The sequence below is a fragment of the Idiotropiscis lumnitzeri genome, chromosome 11, assembly GCF_059441095.1.
Source record: "Idiotropiscis lumnitzeri isolate Australia: NSW breed Sydney's pygmy pipehorse chromosome 11, RoL_Ilum_1.0, whole genome shotgun sequence".
Classification (NCBI taxonomy): domain Eukaryota; kingdom Metazoa; phylum Chordata; class Actinopteri; order Syngnathiformes; family Syngnathidae; genus Idiotropiscis; species Idiotropiscis lumnitzeri.
This window is the reverse complement of record NC_142401.1, coordinates 31,787-55,993: the sequence shown is the minus strand read 5'-3', so window position 1 is coordinate 55,993 and position 24,207 is coordinate 31,787. Positions and strand designations below refer to the sequence as shown.

The window sequence follows — 24,207 nt, the reverse complement described above, 5'->3', positions numbered from 1 at the left end:
CCAATCCAAATTATTTCTAAAGCACATTCTACAACAACAAAGTTGCTCAAAAGGACTGTACATTATCACTGACATAAACAATCATTCAAAGGAGAATAATAACATCATTACTGAATGTGATACATTTTTTGCTGCAGGAATCTTGGCCCAACGTATTTTTGTAATGTTGCCGTGCGGAGGAGTCGGGGTGAGTGCAACTGCCGACATCTTTCCAACACCGTTCCGGAATCTCTTAATTGCGTCACTGCAAACGAAATAGAAGCTGCGGCCGTACTTCTTTAAGCTGATGGACCTTCTTGTGGTGCCGTTTAGTTTAGTTGTTATTGTGGCCGCGGGAAAAAAAAAGAAGGTAGTCTAGCATGACAGGAAGTTAATTTGTATAGAAGCAGAAGATACGGTAAACATACAATTGTGCAAAATATACTTCTTTATAGCGAAGAATGTCCTGAAAGATAGTCAACATAACTGAGACGCCATTTATTTGAAAGAAGAGGAGAGAAAAGCCGAGATGGGGGGGAAAGGGGGGAGGGTCGAGGGGGGGGTGGGGGACTGGGGGGGCGGAGTGTCAGTTGATAAGACGACTGATCTGCCTGGATTTCCGGCCCATGACTTTGCTTGCCGAGTTATTGGAACAAGATGGCGACTTCTTTGATAAAAGAAATTCCTCTGATTTCATTGTTCCACTGTGGCACACGGCCAGACATGCGACTTAAACATCGAATGCTGACTTCAATCAAGTTTGGTTTTAGATTTAAATCCGCAGTGGTTGCGGAAACGTATAAATCTGACTTCAAGGCAAATTCCTGTTGCACAGCCGTGGAAAAAAAAAATGAATCAAACATTTTGTTGTACTAACTTTATGTTCAATTAATTATTGTTTTCTTTGTTTATTTCCTTGACAGGTCGATAATGACACAATCTGGAATGATCTTCACACAGCTGCAGCTTCTCGTATCGCTGCCGGCAGTGTCATTGACCTGGCGCTCAAGGTGGCACAAGGAGAGCTCAAGGTGTGTGTGTCTTTATTGCTCAAGAAATTGTCAATGCTGACATTTAGGCAAGGATTGTCAAGCTGCAGTTAAACATGTTCGAGAATACACAAATAAAACATCTTATTGCCGTTATTTTTGGCAGGCATTTTAGATTTAGTCTTAGTCTTTTGGAGCAAAATCCTTTTTAGTTTTTGTTACATTTAGTCGTTCCTATTTGTGATAGTTTAAGTCTATTATTAGTTGACGAAACCCCCCCCCTTCCAAAAAAAAGTTTGTCTAGTTTTAGTCGACGAGAACTCTCCAAAAAGTTTTAGTCTTGTTTTCGTAAATTTAGTCAACGCAAACTGAAAAAGGTTTTAGTTCAAAATCGTCATCCAAGGTTTGTAACCAATTGCAAAGATTTTCCGATCGACGACGAAGGATTGTGCGTTCCAAACAGATAAAAGTGGTAACAGTAGAATCGATGCTCATTGCTCTAAAATAAGATGAGCGAGAACCAAAACATTTTATGCGGCAACTCTTGTAGTTTTATTTCACTTAAAGCAACAGAAATAAGCAAAATTAAAACGACTTGCAGCAGACTTGTTCTAATACAGTCGCACATGTCCAAAGATGATCAAACATATCTTCGTCTTCTTCACTTTATCACAATCAAGTCGTCTAGCGTGCTTGATTCACTTTGAGGAAATCGAAAATCCCCAAAATGACGGTGGTGAGCTAATGCGGAGGGCGCAGCTTGCCTGGTGTCTCCCTCTACCTTACCATCTCTCCACTTGCTGCGTGCGACGCGTGCGCCGTGGTGAGCGTGCCCAAACGAGGATCGTTTGCACAAGCATTGCCATTTTTTGAAAGACAGATGACACGTACAATCGGAAGTGATGTCATCATTTTGGAACGTCTGACCAACAACATGCTAACAATTTTGTGACAACCTTTATTCTACCTTACATTTCTCAGTCACTTGGTCAACATATTATATTCTCTTGGATCTCAAAGTCCTGACCCGTCCTTGGTTTGAACATATATCTTAGAAATTCGCCTTTGGCCACTATCAGCATATTTCGAATGGCTGACTGAAAACTAGTTCTCAACAATTAAAAAAAAAAAAAAAAAAAACTCTTTCTTTGACAAGTTGAGTTTTGCTGGTTGACTTGTTGTGGTTTTAATTCCAAATCCCATTTTTGTCTCGCAATTTCATTTGCAAACTTGTCATAATAAAACCACTGTGACACACGCGATGTGTTAATGACCACTTTCCGCGAGGTGTTGAATTATTTTTTCCCTTCGTTTTCAGAACGGATTTGCAGTGGTGAGGCCACCTGGGCACCATGCCACACACTCGGCCCCTCTGTGAGTGCCCTTTTTTTTCTCTCAAAGCATTTATTACGCATTAACTGCGCTCCTGACTTGACGTTCAAAACCGGCCGGGCTCATGCAACATGCGTGTGGTTGAGTTTGCACTCTTTGGGTGGGCGTGGATCAGTGACAGTCTTTCATTTGAAGCATTTAGCGTCATTCGGCAATGCATGTCACCACTTATTGAAGGGATGAGCTACTCATTTTATAAATTGACTGCATATATATCCTTCACATACACAAAGACGTTGACACAGTTTACGGTCATTGCTGACTCCAACATTCCTCCACTATTTTTCACACATCACAATCTTTTGAGGAGGGAACTGCTTCACCACATTCTGTGCTTATTCTTCATCAAATCCTGTTGGAAATATTCTGCAAATCTTTTGGCTCCAGCAATGAATTTTATGATAAGCGTGTGTTTCACTTTCTCACCTAGTCTCTGGCCTTTGCATTTTTTTTGTTTGCTGTTTCGAGACTTTGGACTCAGCGTGACATTCTCAAATAAAAACATTTCCCTCATCACACAAAAAAGCAATCATTCCAAAAATATTTCCATGTTTGCGTGTCAAAGCCTGTTCGTGTTGTGACTGTCTCAACCTGTGTTCAATAAGCACCACATGACTTGTTTTAGAGGAGGTCCCGACAGTCCATATGGTGGTTGTTTGATATTAATATGCTGATGATATCCTCCTGAATACATATGGCTTTCCTGTTTGTTCACAGGGGTTTCTGTTTTTTCAACTCAGTGGCCATCGCTGCCAAGCAACTCCAACAGAAACTCAATGTTGGCAAAATCCTCATTGTGGACTGGGTGAGAGCCTTACATACACAATTATTCTCATTGGTGCAAGCGCACTGCAGCCTTTGGGAGTCGTCAATGCACATAAGCTAATAGTAGACATGGAACGTGTGATACTGGAGTATGACAAGATAGTCGTTACGTGTCGTCTGTTTAACCAAACAAGCCTTATTTGGGTTGTGTCTGGAATGCGTCTTTTGTTCATTTCAATTCTTTTGTCACCGTCTATGTCCAGGATGTTCACCATGGCAATGGTACCCAGGAAGCCTTCTACAACGACCCAAGCGTCCTGTATATCTCGCTACATCGCCACGACAATGGCAACTTTTTCCCTGGTGGTGGACATCCCAATGAGGTCGATATGCACAATAGTCGTTGACAAATAGCTCTCGGCTACGAAAGATACCTCGTGCCGATTTATCAACGTTGCCACGTGTGAATGGAGAATGCCAACGCAAATCTGAGACTCGTTGCATGAAATATAATTGCTTGCACTGCTACCCATATAATCAACTGTTTTCTGGTCGCTATGTTGAATGGGCAAAGTGGCAGCACCAATGTGGACTTTGCATGTTCTCCTTGCTTTAAGTTCTCAACATGAGCCACAAAGGCAACTAAAAGATGCTCAATGGGACTAAATTGTGGTCATCTATGTCCGTGCGTTTCGAGTTGAGTGTCAAATAAGTTGGCGAGCGCTGTGATGAGGTCAATCGTAGTTATCGTCGTGAGTCCTTCACAAATCACTTTCATCTTCTGCATTGAGTAACGCAAGTGCTGGAGATGCTTTTGAAATCTGCCCATGCTCTTCCCCTCGCCCATTGTGGCCATGATAGAATTCACAACCCAAACATTCCTTCATCTTTTTCTCCCATCCTGCCCCCCTCCCTCTCGTCAACAATAAAGAAGGTAAATGGTCAATGTTTTCCCATAAATTCCCCTGACGAGGACGGTACATAAAACACTCGGTTGACTTGGATGTGGTTTTGCCTCAAGTGGCCTTTCAACCTCTGTTTAGCTGTGTGGTTGAACCGCTGGAGTCTCACTGTCCCCTTGTGAAGGTATATAACTCACCACGGGGTAAGGTTGTGATGTCATCGTCATAACCCAGAGTGCTCTGTACCGCACAGTAACCAGCAAAGTCCTAATCTATTCCAGCACCGCTTTCAACATGAAAGGAACTGAAGAGAGCACAAGATACTTGAAGCAATAGTAGGAATTGTGTGTGTGTGCGCGCGCAGGCAAGTACATTAGCAGTTGGCTGAGGATAGAAGGCCTCATATGTTTTGTGTTTGCCCTGTGAACATCCCGTCCTCTGAGAGAATAATCGAATCAGGCGCTCTGCAATGCTCATCAGCATTCTTTCTTCCTCGCAACGCCGTACACGCAAACACGACCACACCTTGAGGTTGTCGATCAGCCTTCAAACTGACACAATGACTGATGGCAAAGGACTGCGAGAAGGACTAAATGACTGTCAGCAGGACAACAAAGAGAACGCGCAATCCCGAGAGCTTCTTTCCAAGTTGCCTTGCACTTCCCCTTTGTGTCATTTACAAGGTCAAATGAGCTCGACCTAACCGTAATGTTACAGCAATCGAAAAAGTAACTATGGTGCACATTTCAAGGACTATTTTTAACCTTTGCCCTCACTGTGCTGCTATTCCAGGTTGGTGCAGGGGCAGGCGAGGGTTTCAATGTGAACATTGGCTGGACGGGTGGTTTGAACCCTCCCATGGGGAATGCCGAGTACCTGGCTGCATTCAGGTAGAAAAAAATTGTTTTTGCCATCCGTTCTTTACCTATGCCTCGGGAATACTGCTTTACTGCTTGATGATTTTATTATCTGAAGAGTTATAATCTCTTGGGTGGCTTTGAATCCGGCCAGGTGTCATTGTGAGCGCGGATGGTTGTCTGTTTTTGTGCGCCCTGCGATTGGCTGGCACCCAGTTGAGGGTGTGACCCCGCCTATCGGCTGTAGAAGGCCGGGATGGTCTCCATTACGCCCGTGACACGTGTGAGGTGAAGCGGATCGGATGATAGATGGATGGATGTCAGCGTCATACATTCAAGCTGCCCAGGACACTTGAGCTTTTATGACAATGTATATTTTACATTTGCCTTTAAAAAAAATACAATTTCGCAAATATGCTGAATAGAAAGTACTTATCTTAGAGCATATAACGGACAATATAAAAAGTGCCCTTCTTAACTTTGCCTTATATCAAATCTTAACCACAAGCCATATCCTATACGATTTACTCTGTCCTGAATCTTTTTTCTGAAAAATATCAAAAGTTATCCCTCCCAATAAAGATTGCCCCCTTTCAATCTCATCACACATTACAATAGTTTGCCTTTCTTCCTAAAGAGTTGACAGCCAGTCACTAGAGAGCTGTCCACCGGCGGCCGAGGTCAGATACCCGGCGGGAACTTGTTAGTAAAATGCCTCTCCCAAATAATGTCAAGATTCACAATTGTTACAAATTTGCCTTTTAACAGTTTACAGAGACCGAGAGAGATCATTTGATCTAGCGTTAGGCATTAACAGTCGTTTTATTTCTCCTCCTGTGATAAAACAACTAACAAATAATTTTTACCTATGGCTGTCACCCACCTCATAATTATTTCGATTTGTTTTAATTTTCCTGTTATAAATTTGTTTGTTCAGCACAATCCTGTGATACGTTTCCACTCGTGGCACAGCACCAGTATTTCAGATCAACATCCCGCTCACTTGGTGGGTGGGCTCCTCGTCAAAGGGAAAATGCTAATGAAGTTACCGTCGTGATTAAAAAAAAAAAAGGCCATAGGCACGGTATGCCGCCTTTGAAACATTAAGTCCAGTGTTTACTAGAGTTTCGAATAGTAGTTAAGAAACAACTGGTTCTTTCCGGAGCAGCCGTTTGTTTTGGGTTTTTTTGTTGGTTTTTTTTTTACCCAGTATCGGGAAATGAGAAGCATTTTCACGTGTAAAACTTCCTTAGCTGAGCACAATCTTTACAGTACTTGCAGTTTTGTGTGCTTCTGCGAGGGACAAGGTTCCTTGTGGCTGAATTGTGACCTCGGGGGACGTTTACATGACACTATTTTCAACTATTTGTCTGAAAGTTTTTAACTTTGTGTTTAACGATTTGCGTGGCTGTGTTGTAATTGAGCTCAAGAATGCTGAGAGGAAGCATCACCATGGATGTTCGCTCCACTTCCCAGAGAAGGTGACAATGATGTCACAGCTACGTATTAAAGACTATGTATTCAATTACACAGCATTTGTTTTCAGGTGATTAGTGCAACAACAGACACAATTGAACGCATCGTAAGTTCCTGTTTGCGTAGTTTAATTTGAATCCAAAGTTTGGATGCTGTTCCGGACTCTCTTCAGGGTGGCGGTCAAAGCGAGCCTGCCTGCCTCTTATGGTTCTCGTGGTTCCCAGTGGTGGTGAGAATCAAGTCCAATCAAGCAAAAACTAGAGTTGCACTGATGTTTCGTGTATGTTTGGAGGATCACGACGGTGGGCCAGTAGCGCTGTGCGCTCGTTCATCTTTCCCTGGCTACTGCCACTCCCCAATGTGTGGAGGAGAGAAGAATACAAAGGAGGGGAGAGGGCGAAGAAATGGAGGGTGCAATTGTTGGAGAATCCAAAGGCGCCGTAATTAGGCCCAATGGATCCCAGATGGGTGGCTGTCAGTGACGTGAGAAGAGAGACGAGCTCCTAATAAGAACCAGACGCACACAAATGCCTTTGAAATGCCGCTGAAAGAGAGAGACAATCAAACGCGGCATGGGACGTGTGTGTGCGCGCGCGCTTTGGCAGCCAGCGAGGGAAGGAAGTCGGAACCAGAACCAAAATGCGCAGGGTGTCTCATTTTCTACCTGTTTGTGTCGTACGACGTTTTGCACGTGGAAGCTGCTGCTCTTATCGCCGGTCCAATTGTGTCCAATTTCTTTCATGAGTCTGTGTTTGCAAATTAACACATTTTGCACTTTATTCATTGCACAATGTTGCATTTTATCATTGCTATTGTCTTTCAAGTTTCTTTTAGTTGTCATGGTGATTGCTAAGATCCACCACGATCAGATCTGGGACGCTGGCAACAGCAGATTTTCTTTTTCCAAACTGAAAACATATTCTCCCATTGGAAGTGATGGAAATAGAAAAAATTGATTATGATATGGCAACTCAATATGCTTCACGCAACCCAAAACAACAAAAAGCGTTTCCAAACAGACCAGCTGAATAGCTTCAAAAGGCAACGCAAAGAGAACAAAAGTAGCTCATGAAAATGACTTTTGAAAAAATTGAAACGCATTTACAAACAACAAACATTTACACGCAAAGGAAAAAAAAAAAAAGCTTTCTGAAAGGCTGAATAGTCAAACTGATTGTAAACATCCTGAAAAGCTTTTAATCAAAGGAATGTGAATAAAAGCATTTATACTTGGGGATGACTTCACTTCTGTCGACAACTTATTCAATTTTTGTGCGGCATTACTGCAAAATGCCGCTTCACTGCGTTTGCTTTGAAATCTGTGCTCCATTAATTGACGAGAAAAAATGAAATTGAATAAAAACGAACTTTAATGAAAAATCTGAAACTGTTTTAGTGTAACTGTAGCTTTCCAATAAAATGTTTGCTATTGCGCGTGCTCCCTTGCTTTATATGCTGTTTTGTGTAGACAGCGTTGACAAAACGTCCCAAAAAAAAAAAAAATTCCAACTTCAAGCACCTCAGACACAGCCGCCACAGATATTGTGAGAAGACCTAGCAAGACCTAAGAAAACTCGGATATTGAGTCGCTACATTGCAGGCAAGCAGGGCCGCCAGAACATGTTAGCATTAGCCGTTCATGCTAGCCACCGTGTCTGCACAATGACTGCTTGTCGTCCAACTTGGATGACCTTCAACAAGCTCCGATTTTGGGCTTTCTGTTAACTCCAAGCTCAGTCCATTTAAAGTCATCACGTTTCTATTCACCTCAGAGCCGTGGTGATGCCCATCGCCCATGAGTTTTCCCCTGACGTGGTTCTGGTCTCAGCCGGATTCGATGCTGTTGAAGGCCACTCGCCGCCACTGGGAGGCTACAAGGTCACAGCCAAATGTAAGACTCGGTCGGCCGTGCGCTCAGCAACAGAAGTGCAAACTTGATCTGGAGTCAACTTTTGTTTATTTGCATGTTTTCTCAGGTTTTGGGTTCCTTACTCGACAACTAATGTCACTAGCCGGGGGTCGCTTGGTTCTGGCTCTGGAGGGGGGACAAGACCTCAAGGCCATCTGTGACGCCTCTGAAGCCTGCGTCAGCGCCTTGCTGGGAATGGAGGTGAGCTTGGCGTTCTTGTGCGTATATTTGGGTGTCTTCACATAGCGTCATCTTAATTAACGTGGCCTCCTTGTTGGACCTCAGGTGGAGCCTTTGTCCCAGACCGTGTTGGACCAAAAGCCTTGCGATAATGCTGTGCAGGCACTACTGAGTGTCATCCAGATTCAAGGTGAGACTCGTTAGTTTGAATCCATTTTTAGTGCAGGTCACATGGAAAATGAACCCTCCAATGCTCATGTATGATATTAATTAAAGACAAAAATGAAGCACATTTCTCTGTCGTTCTATTTCGTATTAGTTTAATGAGTGTAAGATATAGTGTCAGATAGTTTTCACTTTTTGAGAGCATTTCAGTTTTTTTTCCCCCCCAGTTTGGGTTATTTTTGTTTGTTTCCGTTGACTATTATAACTTTGCTGTGGGCCGAGTAGGGTTAGGATCCCTGATGTTATCAAGTTTACAGACTAGCGCAGCTCAGCATGTCTGCAAAAAGGGAGGACTGCGGCACTGTGAGAGCGGTCAAATCTTGCCTCAATCATGGCCAAATCAAGTGTCTCTTTTCATTCCCGTCAAATGCGGTGCATGAGTGCGCTTTTAAGCTGGCACTTGTCGACTGCCGTCCATCCCGATCATTCGTGTGCTCCCCCATAGCGGTGTCGCACGAGGGGATGACCGCTTACTTGTGGTGTGAGCAGACGGAAGTTTTATATCAATCTTTTAATATCCAAATTGTGGATACAACTTTTTTCTTCCTCTTCATCCCTGCTGCTGCCTGGTCACCTCTCCACCTTTCCTTTCCACCCGCGGCAGTCATCACTCCCTCCAGCCATCCCACCCACCCACACCCACCCCCACACGCACTCGTGCACCCCCCCCCACCCCCAAACACGCACACACCCACGCACGCACACTAGGCTGCCCTGGCTCCAATTATCTTCAAACACTTCTCTGGCACACGACCTTCGCAACATCCCCTCCTGATTGCGCACAAATGTTATCCCAACCAAATTAGATTAATTAAAAATATTTGCAAAGCCACAAGAATGTTAAGCCTATGATTTAAGCTTGGGGAGAAATGTATTGGAGTTGAATTGTCATAACACATTGGCCTGATTGAAACTTCCTCTCAGTGTGTGTCACACGCCCTTTCAGTTTACATCTGTGATGTTATCAACAAGGATATTTAGACCGCCGGCTGTTTGGATGGCGTGACATTAAACAGCAGCGCGCAGATTGCCGCCAAACACGACATTGATCTGCCTAAACCCTCCATCTTTGTCTCGCTGGGGTCAGGTGACTACTGGCAGAGCTTGAAGCACTCGGCCGCCACCGTGGAGCTGTCCTACCTGCGGGCCCAGCGGCGATGGCTGCGGCGGGACTCGGACATCGACGCCATCCACGCCATCGCTTCGCTTTCCATGGGAGCCGGTGCCTCTGAAAGGTTGGACAAATGTTGACGGAAATCTACAAGTACAGTGAAGCCCTCCCTATTAGCATTTTGCGAGTCCGTCGTTTGCCCATTCGCATCCTGGTTGCCGTTTTATTATATTTTGGACTCAGTAGAACTTTGTAAAAAAGATGCTCTTGTTTTTTTAAACGGTGATTTCACAAACGCATGTTGAGCTGTTAACTTACGCCACTGCCACTAGTGATCTGGACCTTTCTTTGCATCATCTTGAGACGTTTACCACCCTGCAACCTCAAAAAGTCGCCACGCATGCCAACCTAAAAGGGGAAGTCAAGTCCAAAATGTTTAGATGCATTTCGAGTCTAAATGTGTCATTATGCTTGATTATCGTGTTTGCGGAAAATAAACGTACATCTCTGACGGACGGCCATTTTGACACTTGCTGTTTACTCTAAATGACATCACAGGGCCTAAGGACTGAGGCAACGACCATCGCGGCTCACCTCTTTTCTGGGTTTGGTCATGTGACGTCCGCAAGCCGAGCCCATTGTGATGTCATTTTCAGTCAACAGCAAGATAAAAACAGGTTGATTTTTGCTGATTGGACTTATTTTCCACAACGCAATATTCAACCAAGACTCGTGGGGCATATTGTTGTGTCGATAAAGTGCTACGTATGTGCACTCCATTTAACATACAACAGGTTGCTGACATGTTCATGTAAATCTATAAAAATGTGATTTGTGTCAGTTGGTGGCCAACGCTCGCCACTCGTATGCTAACATGCTATCTGTTTGGACAGAATCGTCTGTTCAAAAAGAGCCCAAAAATATGCAAATGAGTGCAATAAGGTTCAGTGAGGCAAAAACTGTTCTGGTTTGTCGTGTGCTGAATCACATGACTCAAAACGGTCCTTCTTCTTCTTCAATCAGGAACAATGCAGCAAAAACACCAGAGAAAAGTCATTCCACTTGAAGAGGGAATCTTAGGAGACGGACGACCTGTTCACATTCCTTAATGGAAACACACACATGCACGCACACGCACCCCCACACACACACGCGTATCTGTGAAGGAGAGCACACATCCCCCCTTGTGACAAATAACAAAAAGAAATCTTTCATTTTGCACTATATACTGTAGTACACTGACAGTTCAGACCCATTTTTTTTCTGGTGCGGCTACAGTGATTTTTAAAAAAAAAAATTTTATCTTCTCACTTGGCCTGGATGTTTTGTGTTTGTCATCGCACTTTTTTCCACACAAAACAAGCCTCAGTGTGACGTGGAAGATGATTGATGCCATTTGGTGACGAGTCCCTCGATAGGACTTGATTGTTAAGTGTTCTTTTTTTTCTACCTGTGGATGAGCATTCCTGCTGTATTTTTGAATGATTCTCGTATGTCTTCCCTCGCTATGGCACTGCCACAGAAGGCCTTCGAGATTAAACTGACTCGTGCTCGCAACTGAACGTCGTTACTCAAGTTGAGCATGTTTTCTACAAAAATGTGCCGTCGAATGACTGGCCTGGCTTGAAGAGAGTTTGTGAATGTTGGGGTTTTTTTTTGTTTTTTTTTAGCATCATCAAAATGTTGAAAAAGAAATTCCCATCTTAAAAAAGGATGTATTTTTTATGTTTTTGTTATTTATGCATAACTTTCCTTGAGGTGCTAGTGTGTGTGACTGCGCAATGTTTTGTTTTGTTTTGTTTTGAAGACATAATCTTCTCTTTATTTCTTTGTTGATATGTAGCCAGAAAGCTGTCAAGCCATCACAAAGGTGCTGACAATGTGAAAAGAAAGCGCGACAAGCTGGCCGATCAATCCATTTTTACCAAGTTGACGTTGTACTTTCATCTTTCATATCTTACTCACCTGTTGTCTTAATGGAAGCTTATTTTTGTACATAGTGGAAACAGAAAACCTGCCCATGTGCTTACTTAAAGAAACCAAATGGTGAAATGAAGTATCTGACCAAGCTACGTAAAGGCCACGGTGACATGAAGCTTTTTTTGATTGTCTGCTTGATAATCATTATGCTGTTGAAAGAAAAAAGGATCAATTACATACATTTGACAAAGATGACTTATTGTGTAGTCTCTGATCAATTATATCTACAATATATGTGAAAGAACCTCTTTTTTATTGTATTCTATTTAACAAATAAAATAAATGACAAATATTTATCAATATAATGATTCATATTACATAGTAACCATGCCGATTAATATATTTAGTTGAGCGCCTCAGTTGAGCAAAAGACGATCACAAAGGATCGCAAACCTCTTCTAAAAATAGCTCATCAGTGATGGGACTTAGTAATTTCCTCGGAATGTGATGCAAGTCATCATTTCCAAAATGTTAACACTTGCAGATATATAATAGAAATAAGTGATTTTTATTAATGGTTGTCTTCATAAACATGGTTATTGTCTCTTCACATTGATTCATATGCACTAAGTGAGTTAGTTGATAACTTATATTGAAAGAAAACTTGGGCAAATTATGTCCAAAATTTGGATCAAATGGTGAAGCCTTAAAATGTTTGAAAAGAAATGTACAATTTGATTTTCAAAAACATCATTAGATTTTTGGAAGACAATAAATTCACCATTTATTTATTTCAGCACCTCAATCTCATCTGTTAAATATTTACACAGTATTCACTAAAAATGCTTTTTATTTAAAAAAAAAAAACATTTTTAAAAATAAAATGTATTTTAATTCATTCAAAATTAATACATGGACGTTAACTTTACATTTCCGCACCGCATAGCCCTCGTTTCTTGATAGACATAACAATATATCGTCAATTTATTTGCAGCAGTTACTAGAAACATTTTATATATTTTTTTAAATTGTATTTTATTCCTGCTCCCCATTTTTCCTAGAGACTCAAGTTTAATAGTTTAATATCAATTAATAATCATTTTCTCTTGCACTTGTCCTCATTCACCCTGCATTGATCACCAGCCAATCAGAGAGCAAACAAGCGTTAATACTCACGTTCACAGATATCGACAATTTGGAGTCTTTTAAATTTGCGTATATGGAGCGCACCCACTCAAGCACAGGAAGGAAAAGCAAACACACCCGAGCTGAGATTCGAACCCAAAACTTCTCTGTGAGGCGGGCGTGGTAACCACCACACACGAAATCATTAAAAATGATGGGTAAAGACGCAAACATTTATTCATTTTCAAGACTACGGTCATACATCGTCGTACCACATGGCTCTTGAGTCCCTGAGGACAACTAATTACGGAATTCATTGTTTTATTTTCAAAACAATAATGAATTTCAAAAAATACATGTCAAAATGATTACATATTGTTTTTCCTGAAAGAGGATATGTACCAATAGATGCAGCAGTCACTACAAAAAAAAGTTTTATTGGCCATAGGAGCAGACACAACAAAAATAATCCCAAGCAGATGCAAAACTATACAAATTGAAGAGCAACTTCTACACCTCTTAGTGTGATTCCTGATCAAGACACATTTTAAAACACATTAAACTCAAGAAATCCCCAAAATATGTCAATCATATGTTCTTGCATTACAGTATAACACGGCACAAAATCTACGACGGAAGCGGTGCTTCTGCATGTGTGGAAATTGTGAGCAGTTCATTTGATTTACAAAAGACAATCAGATGCGGAAAGTGGTCCCATTACTGCAGATTTGATTTTCCTTGTGTTCTCCCTCCTCCCACGAGCAGAGTCCGAGTGATTAGCTTATTTGCATTTTAGCTGTAAACATTCATCGGCTGTGCGTGCCCATCTTGTTTTATTCTCATGGCAGGCCAGCTGTTTGTTGATGAAAACATCGTTTGGAAGCGTCACGTCTCCTCAGTTCAGAGTCAAGTTGGAGTCGTATATCTCAATGTCACAAGTCAAGCACGGGTCCAATGGAAGGGGAAAAAGTGACCCCAAAGAAAGTTTGAATGATGGTGAAGCGGGAACATTTCATTGTCAGCCGGAATGTTCCACTTGTTGCATTTCTGCAGGAAATAGACAGATGGGCTTTGTTTATTTCAGCCATTCAGTAATAATGTAATTGTAAGTAATAACATAAATAAATGTGATTTTTTTTACAACTTTTTTGTCACTTAGAACATTGTGATACTTTTTCAGATATTTTTCCAATATATAACTTTGACACTGATATGGACGTTGTAATGTTTACACTGCTCCCCCAAGAAAAAAAAAATACAAACTAACCGAAAAATAATTTTTGTAGTACAGTACATTTGAACTTGATAAAAAGAAAATCCTTTTACAAACCGGCCAACAAATCAAAACACATACACTCACACACATCATGTTTTTCGACGACTATTTATTTGTGGCGCTTGTAACAGATATTTACTTAAATAATATCTTGTAATTAATGTAAAATCACTGAATATGATGCGTATTTTAAATCAAAGAATGTTCTAATAGCTTTGGCCATTGAATACAATCTAAACGGTGTCATTGTTTCAGGCATTTTCCTATGGATTTAGTTTTGCCCACAAGCACCAACACTCCTGTTGGTTTGCAAGCCGCAGTGATAACTTGAGCAGAGTGTTTTGTTTTAAGATGATGTTCGGCCAATATTTGAATTTGGCTTTGTAAAGTATACAAATTATCAAAAATAAAACTGAGTTAACGGAGTTATAATATTTAAGTGTGTTAAAATATATATTTTTTAAATTGGTTAATTTTGGCAGCCCTAATATATATGTCACACACACTCACATACTGATGTGGCGTCAGACTGAAGGTCCAACGTAAGAACCTAAGCCCAAGAGGGTTACCTTAAATATTAAGCCAAGCATGAATACAGCAAATACGGCGTGACACAGCTTCAGTGACGTAGCATTTGTGTGCCTACGTGTCAAACAATTCTGCAGCTGCATGCACACAACACACGCACACAAATGCATACTCCTGAAAAACAGCACACGTGTACAACAGTCAACACACAAATTTCCCATTTTGAGTGTGTGTCTAAAAATAAAGAGCACTATCAGAAAGCACAACCTGGACATGAAGCATTTAAAAATGAGCCACAGCTGCTCTCAGCTCAGTTTAGAATAGCAGCCAGATATGAGCTGAAGAGCGTCCAACAGCTGAGGCGAAACTACATTACAAACACGCACACGCACACAAGACATGCACAAAGTGGCACTTTGAAATTTACATGTTTGTTTGTGAAGGGATAAAAAACAGTGGTCCTCTTTCTGCATATACTATAATCAAGATGCTCTTCAATTCTGTCTCCTCTGACTCTGCGACTTGTGTGTGCGCGTGCGTGTGCATGTTTGTAATGTCCAGTTTGGCCTCAGACGTCCGCGCAGGTCATCAACTGTCGCGTTGACTTATTTGTAGTGAGGCACACGCAGTGTGAAAATGCAGGCTATCATTTTGCTTATCACGATGACTCCATATTGTTTTTTTCTGACGGGTGACAAAGATGTCGGGAAATGTGACACAAAATAGAAAAGTAAATGCTGATTTTGAAAATAACATTATTAAATGCACTTTCTTATGCAAAATGTAATTTTAGACCACTAATCCACTAATTTCCAGGATAATAGAAATCATACTCAAGATGAAAAACAATAATTTTCAACAAAATGATGAAATACATGGCTTTACTGTTTTTCTCACTTGCATGCATATATGAAAATAAAGTTGTATTGTTTTCAACTATTTTCAAAATGTGCAACTTTGATGAATTAATTTGAATGCGTTCAGAGTAAGCTAAATCATACATTGCCGTTATCAATTAAAACTTTGTATGAGGCTACTTTTGAGACATGCTGCACGCTGTTGTAGTTATGACAATATTAATTACACAAATGTATTGCAATGCATCATATTTTTGCATTTCAACTCATTAGCATAATAGTCATAGTACTGATACAGGGGTGCAAGGTTCACCAACATGGAGCTCATGGGCACTACGACACCACCGAGGCCCCTTGGGCCTGTTCTTCGAATTGCGATGGGATATTGTGACTTCCTAGGTATTTTGTTGAGGTGATCATTTGAAAGCGTAAACATATGCGGAGATGTATATACATGAAGTACTGCATGTTATCTGCTTCCTACATTGTTAAATTATTGTTGATTATTGTTGTGAGCAATCACCATCAGTGTCTTCACTTCGATACATGTAATTAATTCTTAATAGTCATATAGTGACGGTCGTTTGAGCTCATTTGTTATTTCAGATGTGTGTATGAAACTGGTAACACTTTGCATTAATCTAGCCAAGAAGTAGCTCTCAGTTTCCAAAAGGTCGCTGACCCCTACATAAGGCTCGTATATTCTCCATCATCAGCCGTCATCGTTTTCCTTTATGGCTCCTTGGCCTGTAAGGTCTAACTCTCTCCTTGCTAGTCATACACGCTCTGCTACCACTTTGCAATCATTAGAATAATATCATACTAATTGGTTTGATGGCATTTTATAAAGCCTTAATAGAGAGCTATAGATCAGCTCATAAAAGCTTCTACTGGCCAAATGATGAACATGCAATCATTGTTGAAATGTGCTATAATTAACGGATAATTATAAATTAGATTATATATTTATAATGGACAGGCATTAGGAGGGTTTCCTTACACTAGATACTAGATATGTTTATACTGTGTATATTTGCATGCTTTTTATGAATGTCTGCTGCTAATGTTCTACATTAACGGCTACATTACGCCGCCGACTCTGTGTGATCTATATCTTTGCTGCTGTAACACTTCAAATTTCCCCATTGTGGGACTAATAAAGGACATCTTTATCTTTACCCTCTTAAGAATTCATGACACGACCATTCACCGATTTTTCTTAAGCAGTCGATAAACACTTTATAACAATTGTGTTACTGTAACGCTATAGCAAATCCTCCTCCTACAAACGACTAATGGGAGAAATGAGATAAATAGGCAGTAATGTGACTGCGAAAAATCATCTACGGTCACATTACACTTTAAAAATGAAGCATATTTGCTCTTCAATTTCTCAAGTCAGATCAACAAAAGGTGAGGACCATATTTGTTCCTACGACGAGATCATCACGGCCCGTTTTGGGACGTAATTGTTTGTGAAGGCCGAGCGGATGATAAGCAGAGCCGCCAAAGTGGACGGTAATGATTACCGCGTTGCGTTCAAGGACGCTCGGCCTCCACTTTCCACTCACACTGCCGAGGTCCTTCGAGATTTTGTAATAACCGAGGGAGCACCTGCAGTGAACACATGTTTGCTCGTTTGTGTCTGGATATTGTCATGTGCACTAACCGGTCGTTGGTATGTGCTGCAGCACTTTTCTCATATTGCGACTTCAAAAGCATGGGATTTTTTTTTTTTTCAGTAACTGATACATGGATGTGCGTGTTGGCGTGAGTGTGTGTGTGTGTGTGTGTGTGTGCGTTTGTGTCAGAGAGAGGGTTTTGCTGATCAAGGTAAACATAAAATGATCTCTGTTTACAGATTATACACACACACGCACCCACACACACACTCATTGGTGCACACTTCTGCACCGCTAATGAAAGATGACAACACACACACACGCACGCACACCCCAGTGCACACGCACGCATGACCCTAACCCGAGTCCACACACCTTCCAAATGGCTCACAAGTGTTTCCAATCTAAAGGTTCCTGCTTGTCTGGGCCCCGAGCGCAGCCGCCTGATTGCGCGACACTGGATACAACATACAACATGCAACATAAATCCCCACACGAGGGGCGAAGGGCCATGCATGCCTTTTTCGCTTCACCTGCACAACAATCAAGTAGACGTTAAAATGTTTTGAAGATGATCTGATGCAGCCAATTATTATTCGCTTTCTTTCTTGGAATATTATTGAGATGATGAAATGCTCTTATTATACAGATGATTTGCTTGGATTTTGTGCCATTGTTTTTTTTTTAATCTATGCTAGTATTTACTTTCTTTTTACTTTAATTACCCAAAGTGTAGATTGCATTCGGCTCAAATCGATCAAATTGTTTCGAATAATTAAGATGACTGAAACAAACTCATACTGATATTTTGGTCACTTTCCAATTGCGTTCATACACACGTCAAGCAAATTTCAAATATGAAAACTTTTGAAGGCTTCAACAAATCACTCAATCACACGTAAATGCATTTGTGTGACATATTGATACTCAATTGCTTGACCCAAATAGAATCTACGTCAATTAAATTGTTTCCTTCCTGCCTCGTTATTTATTTGTCAAGCTCAAAGGCAAACGACGCCGCTCAAAAGCGGTCGAGCGCTGAACGCAAACAGGCAGGCCTGTACACCCATGTCATAAAGGATTCGAGTTTGTCCGTGTGTGCACGTGTGCGTACGTTCGTACCTGAGCGTTAGCAATGGGGCGTCCGCTGAACCTGGAGGACAGACGGCAAGAAAGCGGTGGAAGCAACAGTGGTTGAAAAGGTGAAAGGATGCAGATTGACGAAGCTTTAAATAAGAAATTGACAAAAGAGCGTGAGCAAAGACGTCCTAGTGGCTAGCTGACATGGCCCAAGCACCCTCCATCCTCCAGACGGAGAAAGCGTAGCTCAGCCTCTCGTGGGCCAGGTAGTTGCAGCTGGCCAGTTTAGCGTCCATCTCGTCACTCTGCAGCACCTGGTACAGGAAGTCGATGTAGCGTGACGCCAGCTTCAGGATCTGGATCTTGCTCAGCTTGTCCGAAGGCAGCGTCGGAATGATCTTGCGCAGCGAGGCGAAGGCGTCGTTGAGGGACTGGGTGCGCTGGCGCTCCCGCACGTTGGCGATCACCCGCTGGGAGTGGAGGTCCTCAAAGGGCGGGTCGGGCCGCGGACCTAACGAGGCGGGGGCCAGACTCACCACGGCCGAGGGACTCTTCTTCACCCTCTTGGGCCCGGATGGCTGGAGGTCGCTGGGACTGCCGGCGGCGCTGTCCTCCGTCTGCGCTGGATTCTCTTTCTTGGGATGAGGGGATCGTTTTCGGTGAGCTGACTGCTGACTCTTCTTGGAGGCCCTTTCCAGTTCTTCTTCGCTGGCCCCCAGACCTCCTTCAGGGGAGTTGGTGCAGGACACCTCTTCTCTCATCTTCCACCTCCCAAAGCCTTCTCTCTCTAGCCTTGCAGACAGCTGGAAAAAAAGATTTGACTTGTTCTTGTCCTATGACTGCTTCTCCATCGGTGTTCTTTCTCAAATTGCCACTTGTTCAACTTTCACATTTCCTTCACAACCTGGCAGACGGAACAACAACAAACCATCTGACAGGCCACCCCACCGTCACCCTTTTTATAACCAAACGCTGACTTGGAGACTGTGGGCACATTTCATTGGTTTAACACACTTCCAGGGGGTGTGGTCAGGGCAGGGAAGCAGGAAGTGTGTCTCTATTGGGCGGGTGAAGAGAGGATGGAGGTAAGTGGTCCTCTTGGCCTATCACAAGTCCCGACTTCATGTTGCAGAAATGACGGAGGCTTTATGCTTTCCAAATTAGGTCCACATGTACAAGATCACACAAATAGTTAACGGGAGGGAAGACTTGAAAGCCGACGTTTGGTATCAAAAGGAAGTCACATTCTTGAGAATTCACAAAACAGTCAGGGAAAAAGAACGTCATGATGTCTTGAATTAAAATTTCCTTGGCTAAAGGGCAAAACCTCCTTTGCGGGGTTTTCCGTTCTGCTTAGTTTACATTCGATGGAGGCGACAAGAAAGATTTCCCTCACTCAACACTTTTAACACAATTTGTTTTTTTCAAAAAGTGAATTTTTTTCAGATTTTGCACTACGGCAATCAAATTGGCCTGAGCATGTTGAATTGACAAAAACAAAAGAGTTAAGTTGTTGAAAACACTCCTGACTCCTGATTTACAAAACATTGCACGTTATGATCCCCCTTTTTTTTTGGAGGGGGGGGGGTTGTATTTCACAAGGACAGACCATGACGTCCTGCAAAAAAAAAAAAAATGGACTTGAGGATTCCCCCACTGGAGACGCTGAAGCATAAAACCTCTAACACCTGACCAAGGCTGGTTTCACTGATGAGCCAACGCCTCAGCTGTGCTTTTCAGTGACAGAACAACCTTTGAACCCCCCATGGCCCAACGACCTGAGACTGCAGAGGTGAGAGAGCACCTAATTGTGCTATCCATGTCCTCGGGCTCACGTCAACACATGTTTCTCTTCCTCCATTTGGGAACCAAAAAGCTGTGGATTGCGGACTCCCTTTGAACAAACTGGCGGTGGTGACGCAGCGGACCGCTTCTCTCCAAAACATGTTGTGGAATGACGACCCGTTTGGATGCCACATCTGCCTCGCAGTCAAATGGTTCTGGGTTTGAAGCTCAGCTCCAGGTTGTATCGGCTGCCATAGGCTGTGGGTGGTCTTGATTTTTATTTTGACATGAAATGCATGCTCAATTCACAATTCGGTTGTGTGTATTTAATTGTATTTCCCAACCAAAACAGGAAAAAAGCCAAAGCAAATGCACTAAATACACGTGGAGTTACTAAAAGAAAAAAAAAACTTGTGTAGTTACTCAATTTGCTGCATCATCACCAAATGGATCCGGACCGCGGGATGGTTCGGACCGGACCCATGGCCAATCTATGATGAATTTCTTTTTCAGGGCGCATTCGCAAACGTTGGCGCTGCAATTCTAGTAAATACTGAAAAGGCGTCACTGATTTGAGCCAATCAAATCTTTTGTTTACGATCCACTGCCAATTGCGCAGCAGACCGGAAGAAAGTGCTGCTGACAGTATGCCTTGCTAAAAAGTTAGCGAGGTCGATGCGTCTTGTTTTAAATGAATGGACAGAGTTTAGTTTGGTTCTGGCTGCAGCCAATTCAAAATCAGTGTGCATCATATGCTCCGAAACCGTTGCAACATTGCGAAGCGCCACTACGAAGCAAAGCACCGCCCTTTTGTGCACAGTTATCCGCTGACGTTTGAGGTGAGCGCAGGCAAAAACATCGAACTTCGAGTGCAGTAGAACAGATTTTTACATTTTCGTTTTCATCCCAGCGGCATGCAAACGAATATTCAGTAAAATAGAATAGAATAGAATAGAATAGAAATCCCTTTATTGTCATTGTACTCAAGTGTGCAACGAGATTAGAGGGCTCCCCTCTCCAGTGCAATACAACAATAATACAGACAAATATATAAATTAGATAAATAAAGAAGACAGTGCAATGGTATCATGGATTTTGGGAAACATAAAAAACGTTCAAGTGATGGGGAAGTTGTGAAGGAGTGCTTAAATGTGGTTGCACAAACATTATATAAAGGAAAATACAATGCCCAGATGTGTGAAATAATCGACCAAATCCCAATGGCCCTGACTTCGTTCCAACCCAGATTTAAGTCACTGGCAGGGCAGTCACAAACTCATTTTTCTCATTAAGAGAAGTTAAAAAAATATTCAAAAGAAAAAGTGGTGTCAAAGCTCATTTTGAATTCGTTTTTCATGAGGACAGCCCTTTTTATTGATTGTGTACTGAACATGTTGACCTGGTTTACTTGGATAATTAGGCTTTCCGTTTTTAACTCTTTAATTAAAAAAAAAAGGTCAAAGATGTTACCTCAATGCTTAGCACTTGATATAGTTCTGCAGGAGATATTTTACTGTTTTTTCTGGAAGTGGCAGCCTTAAATTCCTGGAGCCACATTTTCTTGAATGTGAAATAAACGCCTTATATTTGTTTGACTGGCAAAGGTGTTTAATGGGAACATTGCTAAATATTTAGTATATAAGTGCGCTCTGTTGAAAATGACTAAATATTGAAACTATATAAAAATGTGAACATAGGCTAGACATTTCGGGAAGTTGGACTTTGGCTCGGTCCTTTTAATTGGAAGAAATTTTCGTCGTGGACCTCTGTGACTTTTAATTGACTACCTCTGATCTATGATGATGTTTTAAACTCCCCAATTTTTGGTTTGGACTTAGGTTCTTTTAGTGTGCCATGAATATCTTTCTTCTATTTCATACTTGCGTCGGAAGTTCTTCTTCTTCCTCTTGAGAAAAAGAAGGAGCAGAAGAGTTGTCATGGCAATTAGCTACGTTTACGCAACTAAGATTTACAGCACTGTTATGGCCCACAGCTAAATTGTCTTCTTTTTAGTACACGCACGTGTGTGGATGAGGGGGGTGCGCGGGGGTGGGGGCCTCTTCCCCCAAATCGTTCCTGATTGGTCGCCCCGCCTCCAACTCAGCCACCCAATCAGGACGGGGTAGATGGACCGATTGCTTTCAGGTGTGCCACCAGCGACAGTTAAAAAAAAAAAAAAAGAAAAGAAAGGAAAAGGCTGTTCCCTGTAGACCTGTGTCATGTCTTGTTTTGTCCTGTGTGTAATTTAGTTCCTCTTCCTTTTTGTGAGTGTGAGTTGTACCACTCTCTTTCTTGTTGTGCACATTTTAGTTCTTAGCCATTCATTTTTTTAGCCACAATTCTTTCGTGTTTAGGATCGTCGCCGTACCATCTTCACCTAATTAATTCACTTGACACTTTATTCATACTGTGCACACGGACATGTTATGTTCGTGATTGATTTTGTGTCTCCGCGTTCGTACTCCCCCACGATAGCGCACCACTTGACTTTCATTGACTTTCCTTGCTGAAGTAAGCCGAAGTGACCTCAGAAATGGTTCAAAGTGGACCTGGACTGTGTGGGTGTGATTGTGTGTGAGGATCTTTGATGAGCCCCATGATTGCACCGGTTTACATTTCATTCAACGGAAAGTAGTTTGCCCCCATTTGGGTTCAATCAACTTGAAAGTCACTTGGCTTTCAAAAGCAGAGAGACGGTGAACTTACATGAGGCTGGATGTTACAAAACAGGAATGGCCCACTCTTGGATTAACGGTTTTCGATTTGGCTTTATTGGAGACGGCGGAGGGACCGGAAAGCCATTGTTGCCGTCAGTTTACCTTTTTAGCAAAAGCGTGGCCTCGTGCCACCGTGATGGAAAACATGCGTGAACGAAGTGAGGGGGCCAAGCTGGAATGTCACAGATTTGCGGGAAGAGAAGGAGAAAATGGGGAAAGAAAGGCGGGGGGGCTGTCCAAACAGAACCAGATGCAGGAGTGTGGAGGCCCGTTTGATCTCGGTCCTCATCGGCTGATTGATGTTGCACATTTCATTTTCTTGTCAGAGCCTTGACATAATGTTTCACTAAACACTTGGGCTCGGCTTTTGTCTTTGCCTTATTTCTGCAGTGGTCATAATTAACCCTTTCTGTGGCTGAGAATAGATCACAGGTATATTGATATATATCAGTGTATAGATAGACTTGCACACAGGGGCCGGGGGAGGGGTCTTGGGTATCAAAGGAGGCCGCGATATGTATTGTCTGTTGGGCTCTCTCCACCATATGGTTTGCTCTGAAATGAAATACGGCCATGGTGAAGTGTTTGAAGAGCTCCGGGGAAATAAAAGAGAAAAACAGTTTTCTTTAAGTTCATAATGCAGTCAATTCAATTACCATCATATGGCGAAAGGTCGACGAACTGCCGAGAGAAGGTGTAGAACACTGTGACCGATCCTAAGTGATGGATTTAGAAATCCATACAGCCTCAACAAAAACCGACCCTAAAGTTCCCCCCTTGACTTGACGCGGGGAGTCTTCGCCCTCTCGGCTGCTGTTCTTGACGTTTGTGCACACATGCCCCCCGAACCCCACCCCACCACAGCCACAGCCACACAGCCATCCTTCCATGGCTCCATCCCTCCTGAGGAGCCGCGAGTGGCACAAAGGCACACATCTGGGACCCATTTCCCCCCTGGAGAAGCCCTTCCTGTGGGGTATCCACTTAGAGTGACTGGGGGAGGAGAAAGGTGGGGGTGGGCTGAGGGTGCAGTGTTAGGTGGGGGTGGGGGATGGAAGGGGGGAGGTTAATTAACTAATAATGAGGACAGGAGGTGTGGGTGATAAGCAGGTTGAATCAACGCTGAGGTTGAAGACAAAGTGATTCCAGCATTTCGTCAAATCCTTTTTTTCTTTTTGAGTTTCAATTTAAAAGCCTTCTTAAAAACACGAGACTTTGTTCTTTTATTTGTGCTTTAGGGTTTTTATGTTTCTAATTTAATGTTTTAACTGTCTTTGTTGTTGTATGACTATTTTTTACTCCTAGTGCAGCATTTTGTATGGTTGTTGTAAAGCACTCCCTGAAATTTTACATTCAGTCGTATCGAGGAATTTAAGGTGCACAAAGAAAAGGAACCAATGGAAGCACGTTTTAAGATGTTTTCATGGTTGGTGTACTGCAGTATTGCAGAAGTACAAAGTCTAGACAAAGTCTGGTAGGCTTTGTCGCTACCCCACCGAGTGTTTATAGTCT

The 24,207-nt window shown here is 42.3% G+C and overlaps 2 protein-coding genes across 10 annotated transcripts in view; one reads left to right on the top strand and one right to left on the bottom strand.

The window, feature by feature from the left end:
* LOC148326605 (histone deacetylase 7-like) overlaps positions 1–11,955 on the top strand; it is a 36,040-nt gene extending 24,085 nt beyond the window's left edge. For all 9 annotated transcript variants that reach the window (XM_088308743.1, XM_088308742.1, XM_088308738.1 and 6 more), the window contains 11 exons: positions 138–187; positions 903–1,010; positions 2,287–2,342; positions 3,078–3,165; positions 3,389–3,508; positions 4,820–4,917; positions 8,133–8,251; positions 8,337–8,470; positions 8,555–8,639; positions 9,762–9,909; positions 10,809–11,955. In XM_088308743.1, coding sequence (XP_088164869.1) covers positions 138–187; positions 903–1,010; positions 2,287–2,342; positions 3,078–3,165; positions 3,389–3,508; positions 4,820–4,917; positions 8,133–8,251; positions 8,337–8,470; positions 8,555–8,639; positions 9,762–9,909; positions 10,809–10,851 — 1,049 coding nt within the window. In that variant the 3' untranslated portion in view covers positions 10,852–11,955. The remainder of the gene's footprint in view (positions 1–137; positions 188–902; positions 1,011–2,286; positions 2,343–3,077; positions 3,166–3,388; positions 3,509–4,819; positions 4,918–8,132; positions 8,252–8,336; positions 8,471–8,554; positions 8,640–9,761; positions 9,910–10,808) is intronic.
* Positions 11,956–13,064: 1,109 nt separating this feature from the next.
* LOC148326604 (twist-related protein 2-like) lies at positions 13,065–19,101 on the bottom strand. Its single transcript, XM_088308748.1, has 2 exons — positions 18,236–19,101; positions 13,065–13,877 (listed from the first exon to the last, which is right to left on the bottom strand). The coding sequence occupies exon 1, from the start codon at positions 18,952–18,954 to the stop codon at positions 18,382–18,384; it is 573 nt and encodes a 190-aa protein (XP_088164874.1). The 5' UTR covers positions 18,955–19,101; the 3' UTR covers positions 13,065–13,877; positions 18,236–18,381.
* Between the last annotated feature and the right edge of the window lie 5,106 nt (positions 19,102–24,207).

Coding starts and splice junctions, on each gene's coding strand:
- LOC148326604 (XM_088308748.1), bottom strand. CDS start 18,954: ATGAGAGAAGAGGTGTCCTGCACCAACTCCCCTGAAGGAGGTCTGGGG.